General features: G+C 43.8%; 3 protein-coding genes across 9 annotated transcripts in view; 2 read left to right on the top strand and 1 right to left on the bottom strand.

Moving 5' to 3' along the window:
• Positions 1–2,700, bottom strand: part of BRCC3 (BRCA1/BRCA2-containing complex subunit 3) — a 70,233-nt gene extending 67,533 nt beyond the window's left edge. Inside the window, exons 1-3 of one of the 5 annotated variants that reach the window (XM_082376431.1) lie at positions 2,504–2,700; positions 1,796–1,812; positions 1,011–1,065 (exon numbers count right to left, since the gene is read on the bottom strand). In XM_082376431.1, the coding sequence (XP_082232557.1) occupies positions 1,011–1,065; positions 1,796–1,812; positions 2,504–2,626 (195 nt within the window). In that variant the 5' untranslated portion in view covers positions 2,627–2,700. The remainder of the gene's footprint in view (positions 1–1,010; positions 1,066–1,795; positions 1,813–2,503) is intronic. The other 4 variants (XM_082376433.1, XM_082376434.1, XM_082376432.1 and 1 more) reach the window with 4 other exon arrangements.
• A 520-nt stretch (positions 2,701–3,220) lies between these two features.
• Positions 3,221–13,317, top strand: CMC4 (C-X9-C motif containing 4). 2 transcript variants are annotated; one of them, XM_082376450.1, is made up of 3 exons: positions 3,221–3,359; positions 10,442–10,509; positions 12,951–13,317. In XM_082376450.1, the coding sequence occupies exons 2-3, from the start codon at positions 10,452–10,454 to the stop codon at positions 13,091–13,093; spliced, it is 201 nt and encodes a 66-aa protein (XP_082232576.1). In that variant the 5' UTR covers positions 3,221–3,359; positions 10,442–10,451; the 3' UTR covers positions 13,094–13,317. The 2 variants fall into 2 exon arrangements, with proteins under 2 accessions (XP_082232576.1, XP_082232577.1); XM_082376451.1 differs by lacking the exon at positions 3,221–3,359 and adding an exon at positions 9,369–9,502.
• Positions 3,222–10,509, top strand: MTCP1 (mature T cell proliferation 1). 2 transcript variants are annotated; one of them, XM_082376449.1, is made up of 5 exons: positions 3,222–3,359; positions 8,370–8,521; positions 8,641–8,811; positions 8,893–8,944; positions 10,442–10,509. In XM_082376449.1, exons 2-4 carry the CDS (start codon positions 8,417–8,419, stop codon positions 8,938–8,940), a joined length of 324 nt encoding a protein of 107 aa, XP_082232575.1. In that variant the 5' UTR covers positions 3,222–3,359; positions 8,370–8,416; the 3' UTR covers positions 8,941–8,944; positions 10,442–10,509. The 2 variants fall into 2 exon arrangements, with proteins under 2 accessions (XP_082232575.1, XP_082232574.1); XM_082376448.1 differs by lacking the exon at positions 10,442–10,509 and adding an exon at positions 9,038–9,172.
• Positions 13,318–23,997: the final 10,680 nt, after the last annotated feature.

The raw sequence follows: 23,997 nt of genomic DNA, 5'->3' as shown, positions 1-23,997 counted from the left end.
CTGAAAATGAGAGTAATTTAAGCACAGTTGTATCCTACGGGAAAAAAGCCAGATGACAGGAATAGGTTGAAGACTCAGAAGAGAGACCAGATATTTGATAAGCAAGGTCTTTGAAGAAGCTGCAGCTCTGAATAGGAAGTGGACTTCTTTCCTTGATTTGGGAAGACTGTACATGGGGGTAATAATTAGATGGAGTTGTTGCCTGATAGCTTTTATCACCTCCATTGTCTGCTTGGTGGGAGAAGAGGACATAATTTATTTTTATTGTATTTTACAAAAACGTTGGTCTGCAACAGGTTGGGAAAAAATCAACTGGTCCTACACCACAATTAGGTTGAGAAGCATTATACTCGACCATAAAAGCTCGAGCATGCCAGAAAAGGCAGGGCAGGGGGACTTCCCTGGTGGTCCAGTGGTTAAGACTCCGCACTCCCAATGCAGGGGGCCCGGGTTCGATCCCTGGTCAGGGAACTAGGTCCCACATGCCGCAACCAAAGATCCCACACGCAGCAATGAAGATCATGCGTGCCACAACTAAGACCCATGCAGCCAAATAAATAAATAAATATTAAAGAAATAAAAAGGAAAGGAAAGGCAGGGCGGGAGTGCAGACAGGTTGCCTGTAAGCAGAGAGGGGTTGCCTGAGTAGATACTGGGACTTGGGATAAAAAGATAACAATGATGTGAACCAGATCTTAAGGATGTGAACCAGCCAAGGTCTCCAGGAAGATGGGAGAAGGGCCAGAAACCCAGCAGAGGATAGCAAGGAGGAGAGCTGACAGTGGTTACTCATCTTGACCAAGTAATAATAATTCGCTAGAAAGAATAGAAAATTAGGTCCCATTCCTACTGAGTAGATTCTTCATCTGATTTTCCTAGAGAGAACACCCCACCCAGCCAAATGTGGGTCTGCATGAACTGGGTTAATCCCTGGCTGAGATCATCAAACAGAATACAGAAATCCCTCCCCAAGTGCAAGTTTTCATCATGCAAAATTATAGCACACGTACCTTTTCAGCAACTGTGCGCATATCAGTTCCAGTATATGTAAATTTGGGGTCACTCCTTTTGGGGATAAATTAGAAAAAAAGGGAACTGAGGTTTGGAGTATAAAAAGGTATTAAAGCAAAGTAACAGGAATAGCAGTTTTTGCAATGAAACAGCAGAGACAAAGGAGGAGGAGGGAAAGTAAACTGAGGCTAGAGCTGTGCTCATATGTCTGTTAGAAGGACTCTGAGACATATGCTTAAGTGGCGAGTGCATAGTTTTCATGGGCAAAGCTAAAGTCCTATAATCCTGGGTATTAAAGGAGGTGAGTTTGACAAGGAGAAACTGCTGTGCTCTGACGTTTAAATAAAGGTAGACCAAAGCTTTCACCACCTCAAGCATTCAAGCCGCTGCGGATCTCTGAGATCACTGTAGGGTCCACCAGGGGGAGGCAGAAAGCCATTGACAATTTAGATAGAGAAATGGATTAATAGGGGGAAATGTCTCCTCATATGCACATCATCTGCCACAGAGAGCTTTCACAGGTTCACTTATGATCTTGGTTCCCCCAACCATATTTTTCACATAGGATCATACATATCTCAACTGAAAATCCTCCTACTAGAAAGTAAGGTGGAAAGCAACTTTCAGGGTTGGGGTGGAATTGAAACTGTGTTCTTGAGGGAGCTCCACAGTCATAATGGTAACTTAAAATACAACCTGTACAAAACATTGCGAAAGTTGTGATAATTTTGAGTTAACAATGACAAAGAGATCAAAAGATAGGAGTAAACAAATATAGTCTTACCTTGGGTCATCATTCAACTAGAGTGGGAAAGAGCAGAAAACATTATTGATCACATTAAGTGTATTAGATGTACATGGATGCAGATAATATGAAAATTAGGTTATGTGTTCCTGTACACCGGCATGAAAGACTGGAGAATTCTTACTTCGGATTGCCAACAAGTAAGCTCTATTTCCTCATCCTCTTTCACCCCTCTGCAATATTTAACGCAGTGGAAACTTGGGATTCTTGGAAACCCTCACCTGTCTTGGGTTATTTGGAACCGAACCCTCAAAATGAATCCTAGAGGGAAGAGTGGAGGCGAGGCTAGGGGCCCTAATCGTGGTCAGCTGCTTCCTGATACACTGATGTCCTCATTATAAAAGATCGTCTTTCTGATCTGACTTGCAGTTTTGGTCAATGGGGTGATAACTCCAGATCTAAAGAAAAGCCACAGACTACAAGAAAAAGCGAGCCTCCCATCCCTCCCCCCCCCCCACTCCCCGAGGCTTAGGAGGATCGCTGGTGGCTTGCGGAAGGGTAAAGAAGCCTTAAGCGACGCGAGGAAACGGGGCCCAAGCGACAGGACCATCCAAAGGATACGTCCAAGGATCTGAGTCAGGAGTGCCTGTGGCCTCCGCAGCCCTGGGCGCTGGCAACACCCAACCAGGCGACACGGTGGGGCTGCTCAGCAGGGTTCCGGCCGGGCTTACTGGCTGACTTACTCACCTCCCCTATGCACAGCCCCATCACCTCCTCCTTCTCTGTGCTCAGAGCGTGGTTGAGACAAACTAGGAAAGCATCCGACTCCAGATGAACCGCCTGCACCGCCTGCACCACCTGCACCGCCATCTTGGTCTGGTCCTGCTCACGTCCGCCTCGGGCCCACTCGGGCCTGGCCAACCGGCTGCTCCGGCGCTTGGGTTCCGTGGGGGCGGGGCCTGGGGCGCGGGGCGGGGCGGGCGGGCGCGCGGGGGCGGAGCTTGGGACGCGGGGGCGGGGCCGGCCCGGCGGCACCTGGGAAACGCCCGCGCCGGTTGGGGCAGGCGTGGCCGTCGGGGCAGAGGGCGGTGGCCGGCCGCGGTCTGGACGTCGGGCCGGGCGCGGGGGGCGGCAGGGAGGCGGCGCTCTCGGGCCGCGGGCGGACGTGGTCTGTGAGGAGCGCCCGGACGGCCGGGCCGGCGCCTCCTGAGCGCCGGCGCCCATTTTGCCCGCCCGCCGAGAAGAGCCGTGCGCGGCCTACACGCTCCGGGGACCTCCCTCAGGCGGCATCGCCGCGCGCGCCGGCCTCTCGAGCCCAAGGGACGCTCTTTTGAAATTCGGTCCTGAGTTAAGGTTTTCTTTTATTTTGTTTTGTTTCCAAGTTAGGGGCCCTGAATTTGGGACCACTCTCTTTCCCTGGACCACTTCCGGTGGCCGGCCCGCGCCCCGTAACTTCGGTTCGGTGACCTCGGCCCGGAATGCCCCTCGGCTCGCCCCGGGCTCACGTCCCGATCCCGGCTTGAGTGGCCCGGGGTGGGTGACCTGAAGTTGTAGCCTCGCTGCTCTCGAGGCGGATAATTAGCCCAAGAAACACTATATTCATGTGAGTAACCTCTTGGCAGAAACAGTGTTATACTGTGTCTGAAAAAGTATCACTCCTAAGCTTGGCGGCTGCTACTTTCTCCAAAGGCTTTTAGGTATTTATTTGTTCGATACAGGGAAGGGGAAAGGGGAACTGAAGTTTCTGTTCGAGGTCGGATGTATCGCAGATCGCAGCAGATATGCACAAGTTTCCTCAGCTCGCCTTGTCTCGGTGATATCAGACCTGGTGAAATTATATGTAAAAGTAATTTTCTTTTGAGGTGTGATAAACATGCAATAGGGGACAGTACACATCTCCCACTCCCGAGGCTAGGAATTACACGCGGATTCTGGGAACGATTCGAAACCAAAGAAAAATCTATGCCGTGCTGCCGCCACGGCCAGTCAGTGCCTCTGTGGGTTTGATCTGCTTCTCTGTTCCGTGTGTAGTTGGGAGACAGGCGGACAGGGCAGTACTGGAAAGGGAACATGCCCAGGGTGCTGCTGGAGGTGTTGATGCTTTGCTCTTTTCTCCCAAGTCAGTTCCAACCCCGATCTCCCCACAAATAGGGCCCACGTCCAGTGGAACTATCTGGAACATCCATGCCAGCAACCTCCATTTTTACCTAATGTTTAAGAATCATATTGCACATCCTTCCATGATTAATTTTGATAATGATGAAGCTGGGGCGAAATGTCAAGTGTGCAATTACACTGGACCCATCTAATTTTTCTCTTAAGCTTCAATTTTACAGCATATATTATTTTCAATGGCTATTCGCGGCTAGTATGCCCTGCGCTGATGGTGCAAGTATGGCTGTTCTTATTTTTATGTTTTGTGATGGGACGTCTTGCGTTTATAAGCACTTTTAGGCAGCTTCGAGAAGAAAAACACCTTTTGTCTATGGTTGGTGTTAGTCAATCTCGTATTCCACAATGATATTCTCTAACTTTTATAATGCTCATGGCTGCATTTTACAGCTCTAAAGTTTAATTGGAGTAGAAAAAACTATTAACATTTATGGCAAGCTTATCATGTGCTAGACACTCTACTAAGCATTTGTATACCTTGTATGTGTAAACTGCCCCAATTGGAATCAGCCTCTGCAACTTCCTAGCTGTGTTACCTCATGCAAGTTAGCTAACTTCTCTGTGCCTTACTTCCCTCATCTTTATGTGGGGGTAATAATAGTATCCATCTAATGGGTGACTGTGAAGATTAAAAGAGTCAATATATAAACATGCAGGAAGTGCTAGGTAAGCGCTGACAGTTACGATCAATTTGTTCTTTAATTCTCATTTGACATCTTAGAAAACTGGAGTGTAGAGAGCTTAACTTATCCGAGGTCACAGAGCTAGTAAGTGGCAAAATCAGCATTCATACACAGGCCGGGCTGACTCCAGGGCTTGGTAACTTCACCCATTGTAAGTAGATGAGTTTATTAACTGACTTCAAATAAAATAAGTGTATTCAACTGATTCATGTTTAAAAACTGTTCAAACACCTGGAAATTAAACCAAATTATACTTCTTTTAAAGGACACAAAATAATTCATTCTGTAAATGAAAAATAATGGTTTTACTTGCATTACCTACCTAAGCAAGCCCTTCTGTGTGGTCTGTCTACTTAAAACATAGTTTACAAACTGCCTTACTAAGAAATATTCTGTCTAGGCCAGTGTGGTCCCTGGCCGTGGCATCAAGGTAACCCCCACGGGGACAATCTTTTTCAGTGCATTCATGGGTAATAAAGGTATATAAACCCCCTTTTTTTTTTTTTTTGGCCGCGCCGTGCGGCATGCAGGATCTTAGTTCCCCGACCAGGGATTGAACCTGTGCCCCCTGCATTGGGGCCGCAGAGTCTTAACCACTGGACCGCCAGGGAATTCCCTATAAACACTTTTTTGAATCCATTTGAATTTGCAGCTGGTAGTATTCCTTGAGTTGAGTGGAACAGGTTTATGTTCTGTGTTTTGTATTGCACATTGTGCCTAAGTTTATCTCGAGGTTTTCAGAGATTCATCTTAGTTCAAGGGGTCCTGGATTTTGTGCACAACTGTCATATGGAGGAGAAAGTTCTGTAGTCAAATAAATTTGGGGAATGTTAAAATAAAGGTTCTTTACTGCATAACTTGCCAGAGCTTTTACCGTACTTACGTGCTTTATGATTCTACAAGATTCCCAAACTTATTTGACCAAGGAAAAAGTTAGGGGCAAGTGTTCCAAGGATCACTTTTAGGGAAACTGTATTCCATTCATACAACCTGCGATTTTGTGGCTTTGATCTTAATCCCTCTCACTGAGCCTTGGCTTTTCTCTGCTGAGGCTCTTGATTCGTGCTCACAGGGCAGCTTCTCAGTCCCTTGATCACTGCAGTTGCCTTTCGCTGGGCCTTCACGCTGTCTCTGGTAGCGCATGCAAGTCCAGGGTTGTGTGCTGGCGTTTGTTCCCAGGTTCATCCTGCTGATGCCCAGCGTGTTGTCCTTCGGGTCACAGCAGCACACCACGCTGCCTTTCTTCTGAGAATATTTTGTAGTGACTCATAGGCCTCTTTGTAGTGATTCTTACTAACTCAGAGCATCCAATTTGTTTGCCCTCTATGCCAGTGGAATTATTTCCTTTTAATGTCGGTGTAACCAGTAAAATTTTGCTTTTCATTCAAAACAGATTTAAATGTCAATGTGTCAACGTGTTAGTTGTTGCCAGGACCTATCTGTGAAGTTGAGATGGTCCTAAAACCCTTAACATTTGGTTTCTACTTTGGGGGGGGGCACGTGTTTCTTTTGTACTCAAAATTCAGACTTTAATATATTTTATTTTGACATTAGTATTTACTGGGTTTTGTTTTTATCTCTACTTTCCAAAATCTTGGGGAGAAAGAGAGGCAGAACAATTGTATCTGCTAAATGGAAAAAAATGGCTTTGAACAAAATAATGTATAGCTATATAACAGACCCAGAGAGTCACTCTCTACCCATGCTCATGTGGCCTTTGCCTCCCCTCTCTACTCAGCATACGTATCCATCCACTCACAGGAACACTGTTTGACTAGTATTTGAGGCTTAGGGTGTCCAGTGCTGTATTATTCCTTCTGTTGAGGTGCTTATAACACTGTACTGGGGTGGGGGGGGGGGCGGACAGGACTTGTGAAATAAGCAGAGCAAAATGTGAAGCAATTTATAATTAGCGGTCAAATCTGAGTTTTAGTTTAGACATAAATGCTACAGTATTCATAAGAGGCAGGAAGTTTTCATCAAGAAGGCAGGCACCTGCCCTCTGCGGTAATAGTACTGAGATAGGCAGAGAGGCCTGGGGAGGAACATTAGGCGAGTGGAAAGCGAGAGCAAGGATACGGCGCTAGACATGATGAACCTGGTGTTGGGGGAAAGTTGGTCTCGAGTACAGTGATAGTGGTGCTTGCTGGAAATGGTGACAGGTGGGGTGCACCAACTGAAGAAGAGGAAGAAGTCCACGATAACTCACAAGTTTTGAGTCCGCAGGATCAGGAGAGGCTGTGTTGCCACTGCGAGAAATCAGGATTTGGTCTAGGAGAAGGTGTTCCGCTTTAGGTGAGTTTGAAATGAGAGAGCCCTATAAGACAAAAGCTACGATGGGCTCAGAGTCAGGTCCACTCAGGGTGCAATGGGCGAGGCAACTGTGATGCTCATAAGTTATTCAGACCATTTCCTAAGTCTATAAAAGACATTTTCCCCTTACCTTTTAGGGAAGGTAAACTAACAATGTTAAGGAAAAACAACAACAACAACTCAGACTCAGATTGTTGTTCTCGAAAAGAAGGCTCGGTTCAGCTCAATTAGTTCTTCTTTCTGGCATCATCCTGTGTTCTGGCATCTCGTTTCCTCTTGACAATCTCATTTTGAGGGTTTAACAACCTCCCAAGCTGTGCTGCAGTCCCTCTCCTACCTAGAGGCCGCCTAATGGGAATAGGAGGCCTCTGGTTTTGGAGCAGATCCCCCAATGCCGTGTCTGCGCTCTGCCCAATGTAGACACCCAGTGAAAGTGCGCTGTGACGCTGTAAGCTGGCTCCAAAAGGTTCATTCCTGTAAAATGCAGCTCAAGTTGTTGTGAGGCCCTGAATGAGACCCAGACCTGGGCGGAGGATCCTTATGGGGTCGGAGCTGAGTCTGCGTTATGGAAAGAGTTTGCCCAGAAGGTGTGCTTCCTTTACACCTCCCAAAGGGCACATGGGCTTTTCTGACCTTCTGACTTGGGAAAACAGAATTTAAACCCACGCGTCTATGGAAAAATGGGCTCCTATGACATCCTGAAGCATTATTAAAATGAAACAAGGACCTAGATGGGTGACTATCATTTGCTGTCTCTCAGCTCTGAATCATCATGATCCCCAGGGTCTGTTGCAACTGAAAAATTCCATGATGCGACCATAAGTATTTTCCCTAAAATGAAAACTCCCTTCTGGAAATGCCTAGCCATTATAAGTAACCTTTCTAAGCAAACTGATAAATAGGTCGTTTGCCCTTAAAACAAACTTCTAATTTCAGTTTAGAAAGCCATGCACATTACATGATTTGACCTTCACAGTCTTACCTTTTAAAATGGAAACTGCTTGGAAGGGGCTTTTACCTGGAGAATATGGCATGCATGTGTCTGTTATACTGCTTTCCTGCCCAAATAAGTGTGCCCTTATGCGCACTCCTGTGCATATTCCGTTGCTCACTACATTTTGTCAGATGCTGCTTGCTGAATGCAGAGACTGTGAGACCACTGCCCGGCTTCCTGTAGCGCTAGGCCTACATTTCCACGGAACCCCTCACCTAGCAGAGTTCTTGAGTGCTTCGCGGTCAGCAGCATCAGCCGAGGTTCTGCCTGAGTGTCACTTCAGTGTCTGCCAGGGAGCTTCAGACGTCCTCAGTTCTGTTTAGGCTGTTCAAATAGACATAGATGAGGTTTGCTTCTAGTTGGTGGTTGCTAGTACCAGGTCACCTTGCTCATTGGTGAGTTCATTCCAACCCAAAAAGTCACACCTGTGTCCTGTGCGCGGGTGCTGCAGGCTTAGGTGGAGAAAAGCAGGGCTAGAATTGGAATCCAAAGCCCAGGATGGCAGGAGAGGATGTGGGGGCTCCACCCGATCACCTCTGGGTTCACCAAGAGGGTATCTACCGCGACGAACACCAGCGCACGTGGGTGGCCGTCCTGGAAGAGGTAACTGTTTACATTTTGTTTCTTTCTTTCTTGATTTTTGCTTTCAAGCAACTTGGTTTCTAACCAGTCTCAATATCCTGAAGTCTTTGGTTTTATTTTTGATCGTTTCTTTCCATTAGGAGACGAGTTTCCTAAGGGCACGAGTTCAGCAAGTTCAGGTTCCTTTAGGTGACGCAGCCAGGCCAAGTCACCTTCTCACCTCCCAGCTACCTCTCATGTGGCAACTCTACCCCGAGGAGCGCTACATGGATAACAACTCTCGCTTGTGGCAGATCCAGCATCATTTAATGGTACACATGTTGCTTAATAATTTTTCATTGTACTGGGACCCTTATAACAGAGTACTCTATAAACTTTTCTTTTTCTGACAGGTCAGGGGAGTACAGGAGCTGTTGCTTAAGCTTTTGCCTGATGATTAATCTGGTATGTATTTCTTTTTCTCCCCTGTCCCCACCCCCCCCTTCTTCTTTTTCACCCTATTCGATTGTGGTGATTTTAATGATCTTTTTTTTCCAGGTGCTGGGATTCTAGGAAGATATGCCCCTCTGTTCTGTTCAGTATATGGCAATCACGTCATCCACCACTGCAGTGCACCCACCTGTGGGCCTGGGGGGAGGGAGTGGGTTGAAAAACTGCTCAAGAACACAGAAGTTTAGGAAGGGTCATGAAGAACACCGAAAGTGGAACTGCAGAGAAAGGGTTATGCAGGCAGAAAGCAAGTCAACAAAAGCACTTAGTTAGGATACGTAACTTGAAATTGACTCCTTTGGAAATTGCCGTAGAGCCGTTAATGGACATCATCAGCTGGAACTGGGGTCTGATGAATCCCACAAAAGTCAGCACCTGCCACAGAACAGATGCCCTGACCACCAAGGACTTGGTACTGGTTTAGAGAGAAGAGAGCAGCTCCTAGCAGCATCAACATCTATTTGTCGCTTATTTGCCCTGCAGCAATTCACCTGCCTTTCCTTCTCCCATCCTGTAAATATCCTAGGTTTTGCTCCAGTGTTTCCCATCCCAGTACTGACCTAACTTGGATCTACTAAGAACTTAGGGGGCTCTGAGAAAAAAAAAAAGGGGGGAGATCATTTGCATTAATGAAATTAGCTACAAAGGCTCCTGGGCCTTTTTCCTTTCTGAAATTGTGTCTTCAAATTTTTAGAAGTTGCTGATCAGAATCGTGGGCACTTAAATTTATTCTCTGGTTACAAATATTTTAAATAAGTTGGTTTCTGTAAGAACTCCAAAAAACATTTTAGCTGCTTACCTAGCACCTTTCTCAGGAAGTAATAATGGCACCAAATATTGCTGATTCACTACCTGATAAAGAATTTCCTGAGTTAAAATACTCATAGCAGTTTATATACATTAAAAGAAAGGTTTTACTTTTTAAAAAGTCTTGGGAATAATAATAATAACAGCAGCAGCTATCACGTGTTGAGTCCTTACTGCCTTCCAGGCACTGTTCTATGCACTTTATACACTGTATCACGTTTAACCCTTCCATCAATGCTTTCAGGTAGGTATGATCCCTATTTTACACACAAGTAATAAGGAAAAAGGCTCAAGGAGTTAAATCGTTTATCAAAAGTGGTTCTCTGAGTAACAGAGCCGGGCAGTGGGCCGACTTGTCAGGCTGCAGCACCGGCTCCTCTAGCCCAACGTTGGTTTACAATAGTCAAGATGAGTTGAAGTCAAGGGTTTTTTTTCCCTATGTAAAGCTATTTATATCTTCCAAGCCAAATGGAATATTATAAAAATACAGTTAATTCATCCTATGAGCAGGAAGAATATTTTTTAGTGTAATTGTTTTCCAGCAATTGTAAGAGCATACTGCTTGTCTCAGAAGAAAATTCCATCGAGGGGCTTTAAAGTCTTTATGTATAAAAGACAAAATAAAAATCATTTTTCTTATTTTAGTTTTCTGGATATGCCGCAGAAGGATCCGTGCCAGAAACAAGCCTGTGAAATACAGAAATGTTTACAAGGTAGTATGTTAAATGCTTTTCTATATTTATCGACTTTATCTGTGAACTAACAAGAGAACAATTGTTCTTTTTATCAGCAGACTATATTAACTCCTCTCAGAATGTAATATTTCTGTAACTAACTTATCTTAAAGATTTTCCTCACTGTGTCTTCAAGGATGGCAGAAAATAAAAAGTGGCGTGACCTAAGCTCGGGATTTACAATCCTGGTTGTACATTTAGAATCACCTGGAGGGCTTCAAACACTTGCCTAGAACAGTTAAATCAGATTCTCTGGGGGTGGGGTCTGGGCAGGAATCAGTCTAAAAAGCTAACCAGGTGATTTTAATGTGCAGTCAGAGTTGAGAATTACTAAGCTGAACAAAGTCCTTTTTAAAAAAGACTAGTTTTAAATGGGTTGGTTAGACTGCACTGTGGCTGACAACTCACTTTTTAAAAGCAGTCAGGTTAGAAGGGGTGAAAATACAGTTGGAATTCAGGCAGCTAACTCTTAAAGGCAAAAGTAAATCAGCTAAAGCGTATTTGATGTCAGTGATTTGTCCATTTTGTTTTAAATAAGCTGATAAATTTGACCATATGCTAGAGGATTTTACTTTTTTAAATCAGCAAATGGTTGCTAGCAGAACAAACAGAAAAGGCTACAAGGCTATCTGAATTTGAAAACTGACTTTTTGGATAACTTTTTCCCATTACTAAAGTAATAGATAGAGATGGATGCCCACGAAAATATAGAAAGGGAGGAGGGAAAAATGTTCAGAGTTCACCCAAAGACTCACCACCAAAGAAAACCCTTGTTTGTATATTTCCTTTGACTTTTAACTTTCATTCTTGGACTTTTCATTTTATGGTGTAAGCAATATTTTTAAAATCTTTTAATCTGAAATGTTAATGTATAATAATAATGCCATTTTATTCATCCTTTTCTTCCCTTCCGCCAAATTTAAGAAAAAGGAAGGGGAATTCCCTGGAGGTCCAGGGGTTAGGACTCAGCACTTTCACTGCCGTGGGCCCGGGTTCAATCCCTGGTCAGGGAACTAAAATCCCGCAAGCCTCGAAGCGTGGCACCCCCGCCAAAAAAAAAAAAAAGAATGTTCTTCCCAATTTCTTCTCCCAAATAAATTCTTACCTGATTCTATCTGATTCTTACCTGATTTGAATTAGCAACATACAGCTAAAGGAGAACACAAATCAAGTTAGAACTGGTTACACCCCCCTCACTACAATGTGGGTGGATTGAGAGCTAGAAGGGCTAAGAGTGAGCATTAAGTACTCCCTGGATGACAAGCTCAGTTGTAAGGGCTTTAAATAATATTAAGCTTTAATCCTTGCACCCATGAGGTAGATACTACTGTGACCCATTTTTATAGATAGGGAAATCAACACAGAAGCTATGTAACTTGTCTAGGGTCACAGAACTATTAAGGGGCACAGTGATGGTTTGAACCCCTTTGGTCTGGGTCCAAACCTGGACTTAGCCACCCAACCATACTCTCTTTCTAATCAGAATTGTCTTTCCTATCCCAGGCTAACTCCCATGCACCCCATGTTAGTACTGGGGGACTCATCACCTGCAGTTGACCTAGGACCTTTAGGTCAAGTCCTCCTTGACTTAGGGTCTATGTATAGCAGGGATCTGCAAATGTTTTATGTAAAGGACCAAACAGGAAATATTTTAGGATTTGGAAGTCAGGAGGTCTTTGGGGTGTGTGTGTGTGTGTGTGTGTGTGTGTGTGTGTGTGTGTTTCCAACCTTTTGCAAAACCCATTCTTAGCTCAGCTGTAAAAAAGAGTGGAATTCAACCCTGAGGCTGCAGTTTGCCAACCCCTAATGCACAGACTTGGTAGGGAAGGTTCAGCAGCCACCTTAAACTGAGTGCAAAATAATGTGCATGGTTCCTGCATTTCTCTAATTCACCAAATTAACAACAGGGATTAGTGACCAAACACACACACACACACACACACACACACACACACACACACACACGAGAGAGAGAGAGAGAGAGAGAGAGAGAGAGAGAGAGAGAGAGAGAGAGAGAGAGAGAGAGAGAGAGAGAGAGAGAGAGGGAGAGAGGGAGGGAGGGAGGGAGGGAGGGAGGGAGGGAGGGAGGGAGGGAGGGAGAGGGAGGGAGGGAGAGAGGGAGAGGGAGAGGGAGAGGAGGTTAAAAACCACTGCCCTGGAAAAAGGCACGTAAGTAATCAGCGTTAAAGAAAAGGAAATTATATGTAAAAATACCTTTCGACCACTTTGTACATCATACTTCCTTATTAACCTGTTGATGGGTCTCTAAATCAGAAAGAATTCAGTGGACTTGGCTACACCCTCTTTCCTCCAGGTCTGTAGATACAACAAAGTGAAAAGGACTGGGAAGCTCAGATCTAACCCTCCCTGTGCCCCAGTCCTATGAGATCATGACTAGGGTCTGTGTATCTGTCTTTCAGCCAACAACTACATGGAATCTAAGTGTCAGGCTGTCATCCAAGAACTGCGTAAGTGTTGTGCTCGATATCCCAAGGGAAGATCTCTCGTCTGTTCAGGATTTGAGAAAGAAGAGGAAGAAAAGCTGACGCTGAAGCCCACATGACAGTAAAGTTCTGCTGAGAAGCAAACTGCTGCCCCACATTTCCACCACGCGGGTTTTATCTATCCTCCTGACTCTTTCTTCAGGCCAGGTAGCAGCAAATATCAAATGAAAAAGTCAACTATAAAAGTTAATATGCCATCTATGCAGAACAAATATAAATATATTAAACAAATAAGTAGAATGTGATAAAACTGAGCTGCTAAAATAAACCTTTTAAGTGAAAATTTTTGGTTTGGTATATGTGATATGTTGACTTATTGTTACCGAAGTCAGATTTGGCTGCTTGCCACTCAAAAGTCAATAATGGAGAGACAAGTGTCAGTGGAAAAGGTGCTTTAATCAGAAAACCCGGCAACCTGGGGAGAAGGTGGGTTTGTGTCCGGAGACCAACCCCAAAGATTCTGCTCAGCCATGACATTTTTTTTGGGTTTTTTAAAATTTATTTATTTTTGGCTGCGTTGCGACGAGCGGGGGGCTACTCCTCGTTGCAGTGCACGGGCTTCTCATTGCGGTGGCTTCTCTTGTTGCGGAGCACGGGCTCTAGGCACGGGGGCTCAGTAGTTGCGGCATGTGAGCTCAGTAGTTGTGGCTCGCGGGCTCTAGAGCACAGGCTCAGCAGTTGTGGCACACGGGCTTAGTTGCTCCGTGGCACGTGGGATCTTCCCCGACCAGGGCTCAAACCCGTGTCCCCTGCATTGGCAGGCAGATTCTTAACCACTGCCCCACCAGGGAAGCCCCACCATGACCGTTTTTAAAGGGAAAAACGGGGTAAGAATCTCAGTGAATCATCAAGGAAGGAGGTTGGATTCTGCATCATTCTCCTTTGCATGCAGACTGGCTGACTTTCTTCAGATGTTTTCTTGCCCGTGTGATCTGCGTGCAGGATTGCTTAGGGGGGCTATTGTGGGTAGAGAGCTAACTACTTCTATCTAGGAAAAGAATCAACAGGTTAGACAAGGCATGGTGTGCATTCAGGAGAGTATAAGTCAGGAGTTAGGTTAAACTGCCTGGTGATCTCATTCCTATAATTAGGTTCTTTTAAGGTTACAGGGTAACAGAAATGGGCAAACAGGAAAGGGGTAAAAGAGCTGCTTTCATTATAACAAAATATGTATTTGGTTTTTGTCTCCATTCCTGGCACTGTGGTCCTAAAACCCTTGGAATTTCCTAAGTGATAAGCGCAATAAAGGTGTCTTCTGTTATGTTAATGAGACTTTTGAAAGCCCTTAGGTAACCTCAGGATGGGGGCTGGTTGCCACGGGAACCAACTTGCAGGGTTAGAGGGTTAGAACTTTCAGTTCCCACCCCCCACCATGACCTCTGGGGAGGGAAGAGGGGCGAGAGGCTGGAGAAGATTGAGTTCAATCACCAACGGCCAGTGATTTAATGAATTGTGACTTGTCAAACGATCACAGAAAAATAATAGAAAGCCAGTGAATCATCAGAGTAGTAATTAGTGAAAGTTTATTGTGCACACACCAAAAAGACAGTTTGTGAACACAGAGCACTCAGACCAACACGTGGAATGAGCAGCTTACACAGCATGAGGGAAGTGACTGCTTATTCTTCACAGTGATTGGTTACAATATTAGAATTTTCTTAAATGGTAGGGAATTGGTCAGTGGTTAACCTCATATCAGCCTTAGGAAACAGTTTAGCTTATGCTTTCCAGAAGCATAAGCAAGAAATGACCCAGGTCAGGTTAGTCTCCTAAAATAAGCTAAATTAAGCCTTGCTTGTGTGACTAAACTGGTTTTGTCTGTTCACGGAGTTTTCAAGGTAGGGCCTTGTTGTTTATCCATTCTATATATAATAGTTTGCATCTACTAATCCCAAACTCCCAATCCTTCCTTCCCCCACTTGTCCTCTCCCTTGGCAACCACAGGTCTGTTCTCTGTGTCTGTGAGTCTGTTTCTGTTTCGTAGATATGTTCATTTGTGTCATATTTTAGATTCCACATATAAGTGATATCATATGGTATTTGTCTTTCTCCTTCTGACTTACTTCACTTAGTATGATAATCTCTAGGTCCATCCATGTTGCTGCAAATGACAAAATTTCCTTCTTTTATATGGCTGAGTAGTATTGTGTTACATATGTGTACCACATCCTCTTTATCCATTCATCTGTCAATGGACATTTAGGTTGCTTCCATGTCTTGGCTATTGTAAACAGTGCTGCTGTGAACATAGGGGTGCATGTATCTTTTTGAATTAGAGTTTTCTCCAGATATATGCCCAGGGGTGGGATTGCTGGATCATATGGTAGCTCTATTTTTAGTTTTTTGAGGAACCTCCATACTGGCTGCACCAATTTACATTCCCACCAACAGTGTAGGAGGGTTCCCTTTTCTCCACACCCTCTCCAGCATTTGTTATTTGTAGCCTTTTTTTTTCCTTGGCTGCACTTTGCGGCTTGCAGGGTGTTAGTTCCCCAACCAGGGATCGAACCTATGCCCTCAGCAGTGAAAGCTCGGAGTCCTAACCACTGGACCGCCAGGGATTTCCCTGTTATTTTTAGACTTTTTAATGATGGTCATTCTGACTAGTGTGAGCTGGTACCTCTTTGTAGTTTTGATTTGCATTTTTCTAATAATTAGCAGTGTTGAGCATGTTTTCATGTGCCTATTGGCCATTTGTATGTCTTCTTTGGAGAAATGTCTATTTAGATCTTCTGTCCATTTTTCGATTGGGTTGTTTGTTTGTTTTTTTGTTATTGAGTTGTATGAGCTGTTTGTATATTTTGGAAATTAAGCCCTTGTCAGTCGCATCATTTGCAAATATTTTTCCCAGTCCAAAGGTTGTGTTTCATTTTGTTTATGGTTTCCTTTGCTGTACAAAAGCTTATAAGTTTGATTAGGTCCCATTTGTTTATTTTTGCTTTTATTTCTATTGCCTTGGGAGACTAACCTAAGAAAACATTGGTACAATTTATGTCAGAGAATGTTTTGCCTATGATCTCTTCTAGGAGTTTTATGGTATCATGTCTTATGTTTAAGCCTTTAAGCCATTTTGAGTTTATTTTTGTGTATGGGGTGAAGGTGTGTTCTAACTTCATTCATTCACATGCAGCTGTCCAACTTTCCCAAAACCACTTGCTGAAGAGACTGTCTTTTTCCCATTGTATATTCTTGCCTCCTTTGTCAAAGATTAATTGACTGTAGGTATGTTGGTTTATTTATGGGGCCTCTATTCTGTTCCATTGATCCATATGTCTGTTTTGTGCCAATACCACACTGTTTTGATTACTGTAGCTTTGTAGTATTGTCTGAAGTCTGGAGGGTTATGCCTCCTGCTTTGTTCTTTTTCCTCAGGATTGCTTTGACAATTCTGGGTCTTTTGTGCTTCCATGTAAATTTTAGGATTATTTGTTCTAGTTCTGTGAAAAATGTAATGGGCTATTTGATAGGGATCACGTTAAATCTATAGATTGCTTCGGGTAGTATGGCCACTTTAACAATATTAATTCTTCCCATCCAAGAGTATGGGATGTCTTTCCATTTCTTTGAATCATCTTCAATTTCCTTTATTAATGTTTTGTAGTTCTCAGCATATGTCTTTCACCTCCTTGGTCAGATTTATTCCTAAGTGTTGCTTTTGATGTAATTTTAAAATGGATTGTTTGTTTACATTCCCTTTCTGATATTTCATTGTTAGTGTTAAGAAATGCAGTCAATTTCTTTTTTTTTCCTGCTCCCTCCTCCACCCCTCTGCCCCTGCAACCAATTTCTGTATGTTAATCTTGTATCCTGCTACCTTGCTGAATTCATTGATTAGTTCTAGTAGTTTTTTTTTTTTTTACTTATTTATTTATTTATTTTATTAATTTTTTTGGCCGTGTTGGGTCTTCGTTTCTATGCGAGGGCTTTCTCTAGTTGTGGCAAGTGGGGGCCCCTCTTCATCGCGGTGCACGGGCCTTTCACTGTCACGGCCTCTCTTGTTGCGGGGCACAGGCTCCAGACGCGCAGGCTCAGTAGTTGTGGCTCACGGGCCTAGTCGCTCCGCGGCATGTGGGATCTTCCCGGACCAGGGCTCAAGCCCGTGTCTCCTGCATTGGCAGGCAGATTCTCAACCACTGTGCCACCAGGGAAGCCCAGTTCTAGTAGTTCTTGTGTGGAGTCTTTAGGGTTTTCTATATATAGTATCACGTCATCTGCATATAATGACAGTTTTACCTCTTCCCTACCAATTTGAATAACTTCTATTTATTTTTTTCTTGTCTGGTTGCTGTGGCTAGGACTTCCAATACTATGTTGAAGAGAAGTGAGAGTGGGCTTCCTTGTCTTGTTCCAGATTTTAATGGGAAGGCTTTCAGCTTTTCACCACTGAGTATTGGATTGGCTGTGGGATAAGTAGCTTTTCTTATGTTGAGATAAGTTCCCTCTATACCCACTTTGGTAAGAGTTTTAATCATGAATGGATGTAGAATTTTATTGCATGTTTTTTTCTGCATCTATTGAGATGATTATGGTTTTTTTTTTCTTTTGTTGATGTGGTGTGTCACATTGATTGATTTGCACATGTCAGACCATCCTTGTGACTGTGGGATGAATCCAACTTAGTCGTGGTGTATGCTCTTTTTTATGTGTTGTTGGATTAGGTTTACTAATATTCTGTTGAGAATTTTTGCATCTATATTCATCAAAGATATTGGCCTGTAATTTTCTTTTTTGGTAGTGTCTTTGTCTAGTTTCAGTATCAGGGTAACGGTGGCTTCATAGAATGTCTTTGGGAGTGTTCCTTCCTCTTCAGTCTTTTGGAAGAATTTGAAAAGGATCAGTATAAGTTCTTCTTTGTATGTTTTGTAGAATTTGCCTGTGAAGCCATCTGGCCCTGGACTTCTGTTTGTAGGGAGCTGGGATTTTTGTTTGTTTGTTTTATTACAGATTCTATTTCACTTCTAGTGATTGGTCTGTTCAAGTTATCTGTTTCTTCTTGATTCCGTTTTTTTGGGCTGTATGTTTCTAGAAAATTGTCCATTTCTTCTGGGTTGTCGAATTTGTTGGCAAATAATTGTTCATAGTATACTCTTATGGATTTTTGTATTTCTGAGTTATGAGTTGTGATTTCTCCTCTTTCATTTCTTATTTTGAGTCTTCTCTCTTTTCTTCTTGGTGAGCCTGGCCAGGGGTTTCTCAATTTTCTTTACCTTTACAAAGAACCAGCTCTTGGTTTTATTGATTTTTTTTCTATTGTTTTTTAAACCTCTATTGTATTTATTTCCTCTCTGATCTTTAGTAAATCCTTCCTTCTGCTGACTTTAGGTTTTGTTTGTTCTTTTTCTGATTCTTTTAGGTTGTGGGTTAGGTTGTTTATTTGAGATTTTTCTTGTTTCTTAAAGAAGGCCTGTATTGCTGTGAACTTCCCCCTAAGAAATGCTTTTGCTGCATCCCATGGATTTTGTATGGTTGTGTTTTCATAGTCATTTGCCTCAAGGTATTTTTTAATTTCTTCTTTGATTTCATTGTTGACCCACTGGTTTTTTAGTAGCATGTTGTTTAGTCTCCATGTAATTATTTTTTTCTCGTTTCTTTTTCTGTGGTTGATTTCTAGTTTCATGCTGTTGTGGTCAGAAAAGATACTTGAAATAATTTCTATATTCTTAAATTTGTTGAGGCTTGTTTTGTGCCCTAGTATGTAGTCAATCCTAGAGAATGTTCCATGTGCACTTGAAAAGAATGTGTAGTCTGCTTTTTTTGGACGTAATGTCCTGAAAATATCAATTAAGTCTGTTCTGTTGTATCATTTAGGATCTTTCTTGCCTTATTGATTTTTCTGTCTCAAAGATCATGTCCACTGATGTGAGTGGGTTGTTAAAGTCTCCTACTATTATTGTATTCCCATCAATTTCTCCCTTTATGTCTGTTAGTATTTGCTTTATGTATCTGGGTGCTCCTATATTGGGTGCATATATGTTAACGAGTGTAATATCCTGTTCTTCTGTTGATCCTTTTATAATTATATAGTGTCTTTCCTTATCTTTCATCGTGGGCTTTTGGGTGATCCTATATTGGGTGCATATATGAGTTTTTTATTTTAACACTGTGTAATGAAGCCTCCATAAAAACCCAAAAGGATGGGGTTCAGAGAGCTTCCGGGTTGGTGAACCAGAATGCATCCACATGTCAGGAGTGGATACACTCCAGTTCCATGGGGACAGAAGCTCCTGTGTGTCAGAACCTGCTGGTCCTCACCCTGTGTACTTCTTCATCTGGCTGTTGTCCATCTATATCCTTTATAATATCCTACATAATAAACTGGTAAACATTTAAGTGAATGTTCCTCTGAGTTCTGTGAGCTGCACTAGTAAATCAGTTGAACCCAAGGAGGTGTCGCTGGGAAACTCAGATTTAAAGCCAGTTGGTCAGAAGCACAGGTAACAACCTGGACTTGGAATAGGTGTCTGAACAAGTGGGTGCAGTTTTTTTTTTTTTTTTTTGTAAAATTCAACCTTTCCTAAAATTGCCACTTTTGGATGATTTCTGTATTGACCAACTTTACCCACACAACAAACAACCTCACATCTCAGTGACTTACAGAAACAAACAGTAATTTCTTTTTTAAAAAATATTTATTTATTTGGCTGCATCAGGTCTTAGTTGCGGCATGAGGGATCTTCGTTGCGGCACGCAGGCTCTAGAGTGCACAAGGTCAGTAGTTGAGGCGCACGGGCTCTCTAGATGTGGCGCACGAGCTCTGGAGCATGCAGGCTCAGTAGTTGCAGCACACGGTCTTAGTTCCCCCAGGGATCGAATCTGAATCCCTTGCACTGGAAGGCGGATTCTTAACCACTGGACCACCAGGGAAGTCCCAAGTGGGTGCAGTCTTGTGGGACTGAGCCCTCCACCTGTGTGACCCAGTCAGTGTCCAATAATTCGGAGCAAAGCGTCCTTCCAGATGCCGGTAAGAATATTTCTTTCCACTTTTGCATCCCCCACCATAGTGCCTAGCCCAGAAGCCACTTAATATTTGTTCAGTGAGTGGCAGGAAAGGCATATAAATGATTCTTGGAATGTTTAATGACTCTTAATTTATCATCAGGAGAGAACTGGGGAAAAAAAGTTCTTTGGAAGTTAGGCAGCGACAGAACTAGAATTCTTAAGTGGTTTATCTACACTTTATAGCCTCATAATCAAAACCTATTCCAGTGGGTCCTGATGGTGCTGACACAAGGCTACTGAAGCTGTGTGACTTCACACAGTGGTTCGGGGGGGACAGTATCGACGGGGCCATTTGGTTTCCTCAAATAGGTGCTAGAACCACCATCACTCTACCCTCCCCCGCAAATAAAGAAGAAAGATGACTTCCTAAGCAAGAGCTGAAACAAAGTCTGATGGGTCCTTGTCTTAGTCCATTCGGCTTGCTATAACAAAAAGACCATAGACCGGGTGGCTCAAACAACAGACATTTATTTCTCAAAGTTCTGGAGGCAGAAAGTCCAAGATCAAGGTGCTGGCAGATTCAGTGTCTGGTGAGGGCCCTCTTCCTGGTTCATAGGTGGCTGTCTTCTTGCCATGTCCTCACATGGAGGAAGGGACAAGGGAGCTCTCTGGGGTCTATTTTATAAGGGCACTAATCCCATTCACGAAGGCCTTGTGCTCATGACTTCATCACCTCCAAAGACCCCACCTCCAAATACCATCACCTTGGCGGTTAGGATTTCAACATGAAATTTGAGGAACCACAAACTTTCAATCCATAACAGGGAGGATCCCTCCTTCCCTCTGCCAGCATGCTAGAGAGAAGCTACATTGCTGTGAACAAACTAAGATAGTCCCTGATATTCAAATAAATACCATTACTGTTTTGAGACCAAGTGTTCTTTAAAGCAGCATTTCTAGGAATTGCTGTAACAGGTGGAAAAAAGGCTTGCCTGGCAAGGTAAGTTCGGGAATGCTAGGTTACACAGAAGTAAACAGGTTTCTTTCCTGTAAGACTTCAAAGCTTTTCATATGCTCATGTGAAGTATGATTCTTTGGAAAGGACTACTGTATGCAATACTTGCCAACTTGTACCAGCAAACCCGTTTTGCAGATAGCATCTCTCAGGGGAGGGGAACATCTTCCTGAGACTTGGAGAAATGCTGCCTTAAGAGATGTTTGGTCCACAAACTAGGGAAAGAGTGCTATATTCTCATAAAATCATTTGAAGTCTTGTGTTAATAGTAGAACAATTTAATGAAACATTTTATAACTACATTTACATCATATACAAATCTAAATTACATTTTAAAGTATCAGTTGATAGTGGTGTTGGATTCACATTAGCAATCACTACATGATCAAGGGGCTTGCTCTCCTGTGCTTTATTACAAAATTATTTTTATTGAGTTAACTACTCAAGTTTCAGACTTCTAATTTTTTCCCCAAGTATACTCCTTTCTTTAGGGCTCCTAAAGCTTCAAGCAATTATTCCTTCCTATCTTTAAACTCAGTACTGTCTCAGTTTCATTCAACATCTATTAGCAGACACTGATTTCAATCTTATTCTTCTTAGCTATTACTATGACATACAGGGAAATAAAAGAGACATCAAAGAAGCTTAACACTTACCAACTGTTTTTTATTTATTAGGGACCATGATTAGCACTGAATCTCAGTCTTCAGGGAAGAGCTGGGAAGGTGAGAAATATGATCTCATCCTCTATTTAGAGACTTCTTAAAAGCCTGCTGTAAGTGGGCTCTGAGTGATGCTAAGTTTCATCACTTGGTTAACTAGTGACTGAGAGACACCTCTCCACTGGAAAGGTAGTTTTCCCTTGGTCATGGGAGGTCATTTGTGGGGTGATGATATGTTGGCACCATATGAACACTTCATTACCCAACAACCTTCTGCCCAAGAGCTTTACATCCACTGATGACAGAAGGCCCTGGTCGGCCATCATGCTACTCATGCATCCACTCCACACGATTCTTATAACATTTAATAAACTAATATTATACTCTGTTCAGTATTTGGAAGGCATCTGAAATTGTATGGCACTTAATTTAAAAGGCATTAAAGGCCTGTTCAGCAGAGCTGTGACGTTATTACACCAGCTTCCAAGTCTGTAGTTCAGTGGTTCCCAACTTCAGATGCTCCTCAAACAAGAGGCTGCCCCGCCGCTACCAGTGCGACCAGAGCCTCCAGGACGGCAGCCAGGCAAGCAAGGATGCGGCCCACTGCTCTCAGTCATCATAACGGCATTTTTACCATTTCAAATTCACGACGGTAGTTTTGGTGTTTCAATAAGCTGACTTTACAGTTTTCTAAAAACGTGAAGAAAGCGCAACACTCGGTTTTCGCTAGAAAAATAGTGCTCTTGAAATTCACGATTCCTTAAGTATCAAGTATCAGAGACATAAGCCACACTGTATGATTTCTGGGCAATCAGGTCCAGAATAAGGTATGTTTTCTGCCCAATTCTCCAAGAGATCACACTACCATTGTGTAAGTGCTTAAGAAGCCCCCAGACCTAGAACCATGACAAAGAAATGAAGCTGGTGAGCTGGTGGAGGGAGCAGAGAGGGGAGCAGCCTAATTTTGCCTGCAGGGTCCAAACCTGGCCGTGAGCAAATTTCCCTGAGAGAAGAAACTCATGTTTCATCGTGAAACATTAATGATTCTCAGATATTTAAAATCTATCCCTACACCATTTTTTTCAATCAGAAATTTATTACATCTCCCAAACTACACAAAAGTAGAGGTTTCAAATAAGAGCGCAACCATTAGTCATGTCCATCTTTCCGGCAAAAGTCAAACAAAAAGATGATGGAGAGAACATTTTCACAGTAGTTAAGCATTTCAAAACCATGAGCACCCACCCCAAGAGTATGTTAGCTAGAATTATGTAAGATTCACTCCTTTAGTCACGTCCTGTGTTCTGCCAAGTCCAGTAGGGAGGGCTGTCAGCCTGTTAATGAGTGTCGGGAGGCTGAGGGGCGGGAGCAGACAAGTGGCCCGGATGGGCAGCCGGAAGAAAGTCAATGACAGTGACACTCATGACAATGGGGCCACTCAGGCGGAGGTGTCCCCAAGCTCAAACCGTGTTAGCAGTGAGGATACAGAGCCTTAGCAAGACTGAAGACACGGGAGTCTATTTGTTGGCCCTGAGCGGGCAGCAGCCGGAAAGCAGAAATGCCCGATCCCTCTCCCCCTCCCTTGCTTATAGCTCCCCATCCCACCTGGCCCATCACAAGGAGGGACGCTGGGTTCAAGGGTGGTCCAGAGTGGCAGGGATGCCAGGAGGGGAGAGAAGGAGGACACGGGGGCTCTGGGGTGAACAGCGAAAAGGGAGAAGACCCTCATAGGCACTCTGGCCACCAGCTGTCAGAGGTTCTCCGGTCCAGGCCCAACTACAGATAGGGAAGCCCCGAACAAGGGGAGCCAAAACCCAAACACGGTCAAAGTGACGACTGAAAACGCTTAATCCCTCTGTCAGTCAAAGAAAATCTGCCATCTCTTCAGCCCCCCATCACTAAGGAGGCGCAGCATGTTATTGGATTCTGGGTACTGGAGGAAGATGCATCATGAAACAGGCCTTGCCAGTCACATGGAAACAGAGTATCCATGGGTGAAGTTGCCTGGTCCTGGTGTCTCAGTTTTGCGGGAAGGGGTGGCAGCTGTTCTTTGGGGGGAAACCTCTCACTTCACCACCTGAAGCAAAGCTGCTGACAACAGGGCCTCCATTTAGAGGCTCCCCTAACTGCCTGGGGGAGCTCTCCGAAATGCCACCAGTGACGAGCACCAGAGCACCACCACTGTTCAACCTCAGCACCCACTCTGCCCGGCCACCCATGGTGGCCCCACTCAGCGGGCAGAACTCAAGGCCATCCTGATTGCAATAGGGTGAGGCCAACCCGGAACACTGACCTCAACCACGTCCCTCAGGTGAAAGCTAGAATCTTACTTCAGTCTATTCTCTAT

Source organism: Balaenoptera borealis (assembly GCF_965194805.1).
Source record: "Balaenoptera borealis genome assembly, chromosome: X".
Classification (NCBI taxonomy): domain Eukaryota; kingdom Metazoa; phylum Chordata; class Mammalia; order Artiodactyla; family Balaenopteridae; genus Balaenoptera; species Balaenoptera borealis.
This window is presented reverse-complemented; position numbering and strand designations above follow the sequence as displayed.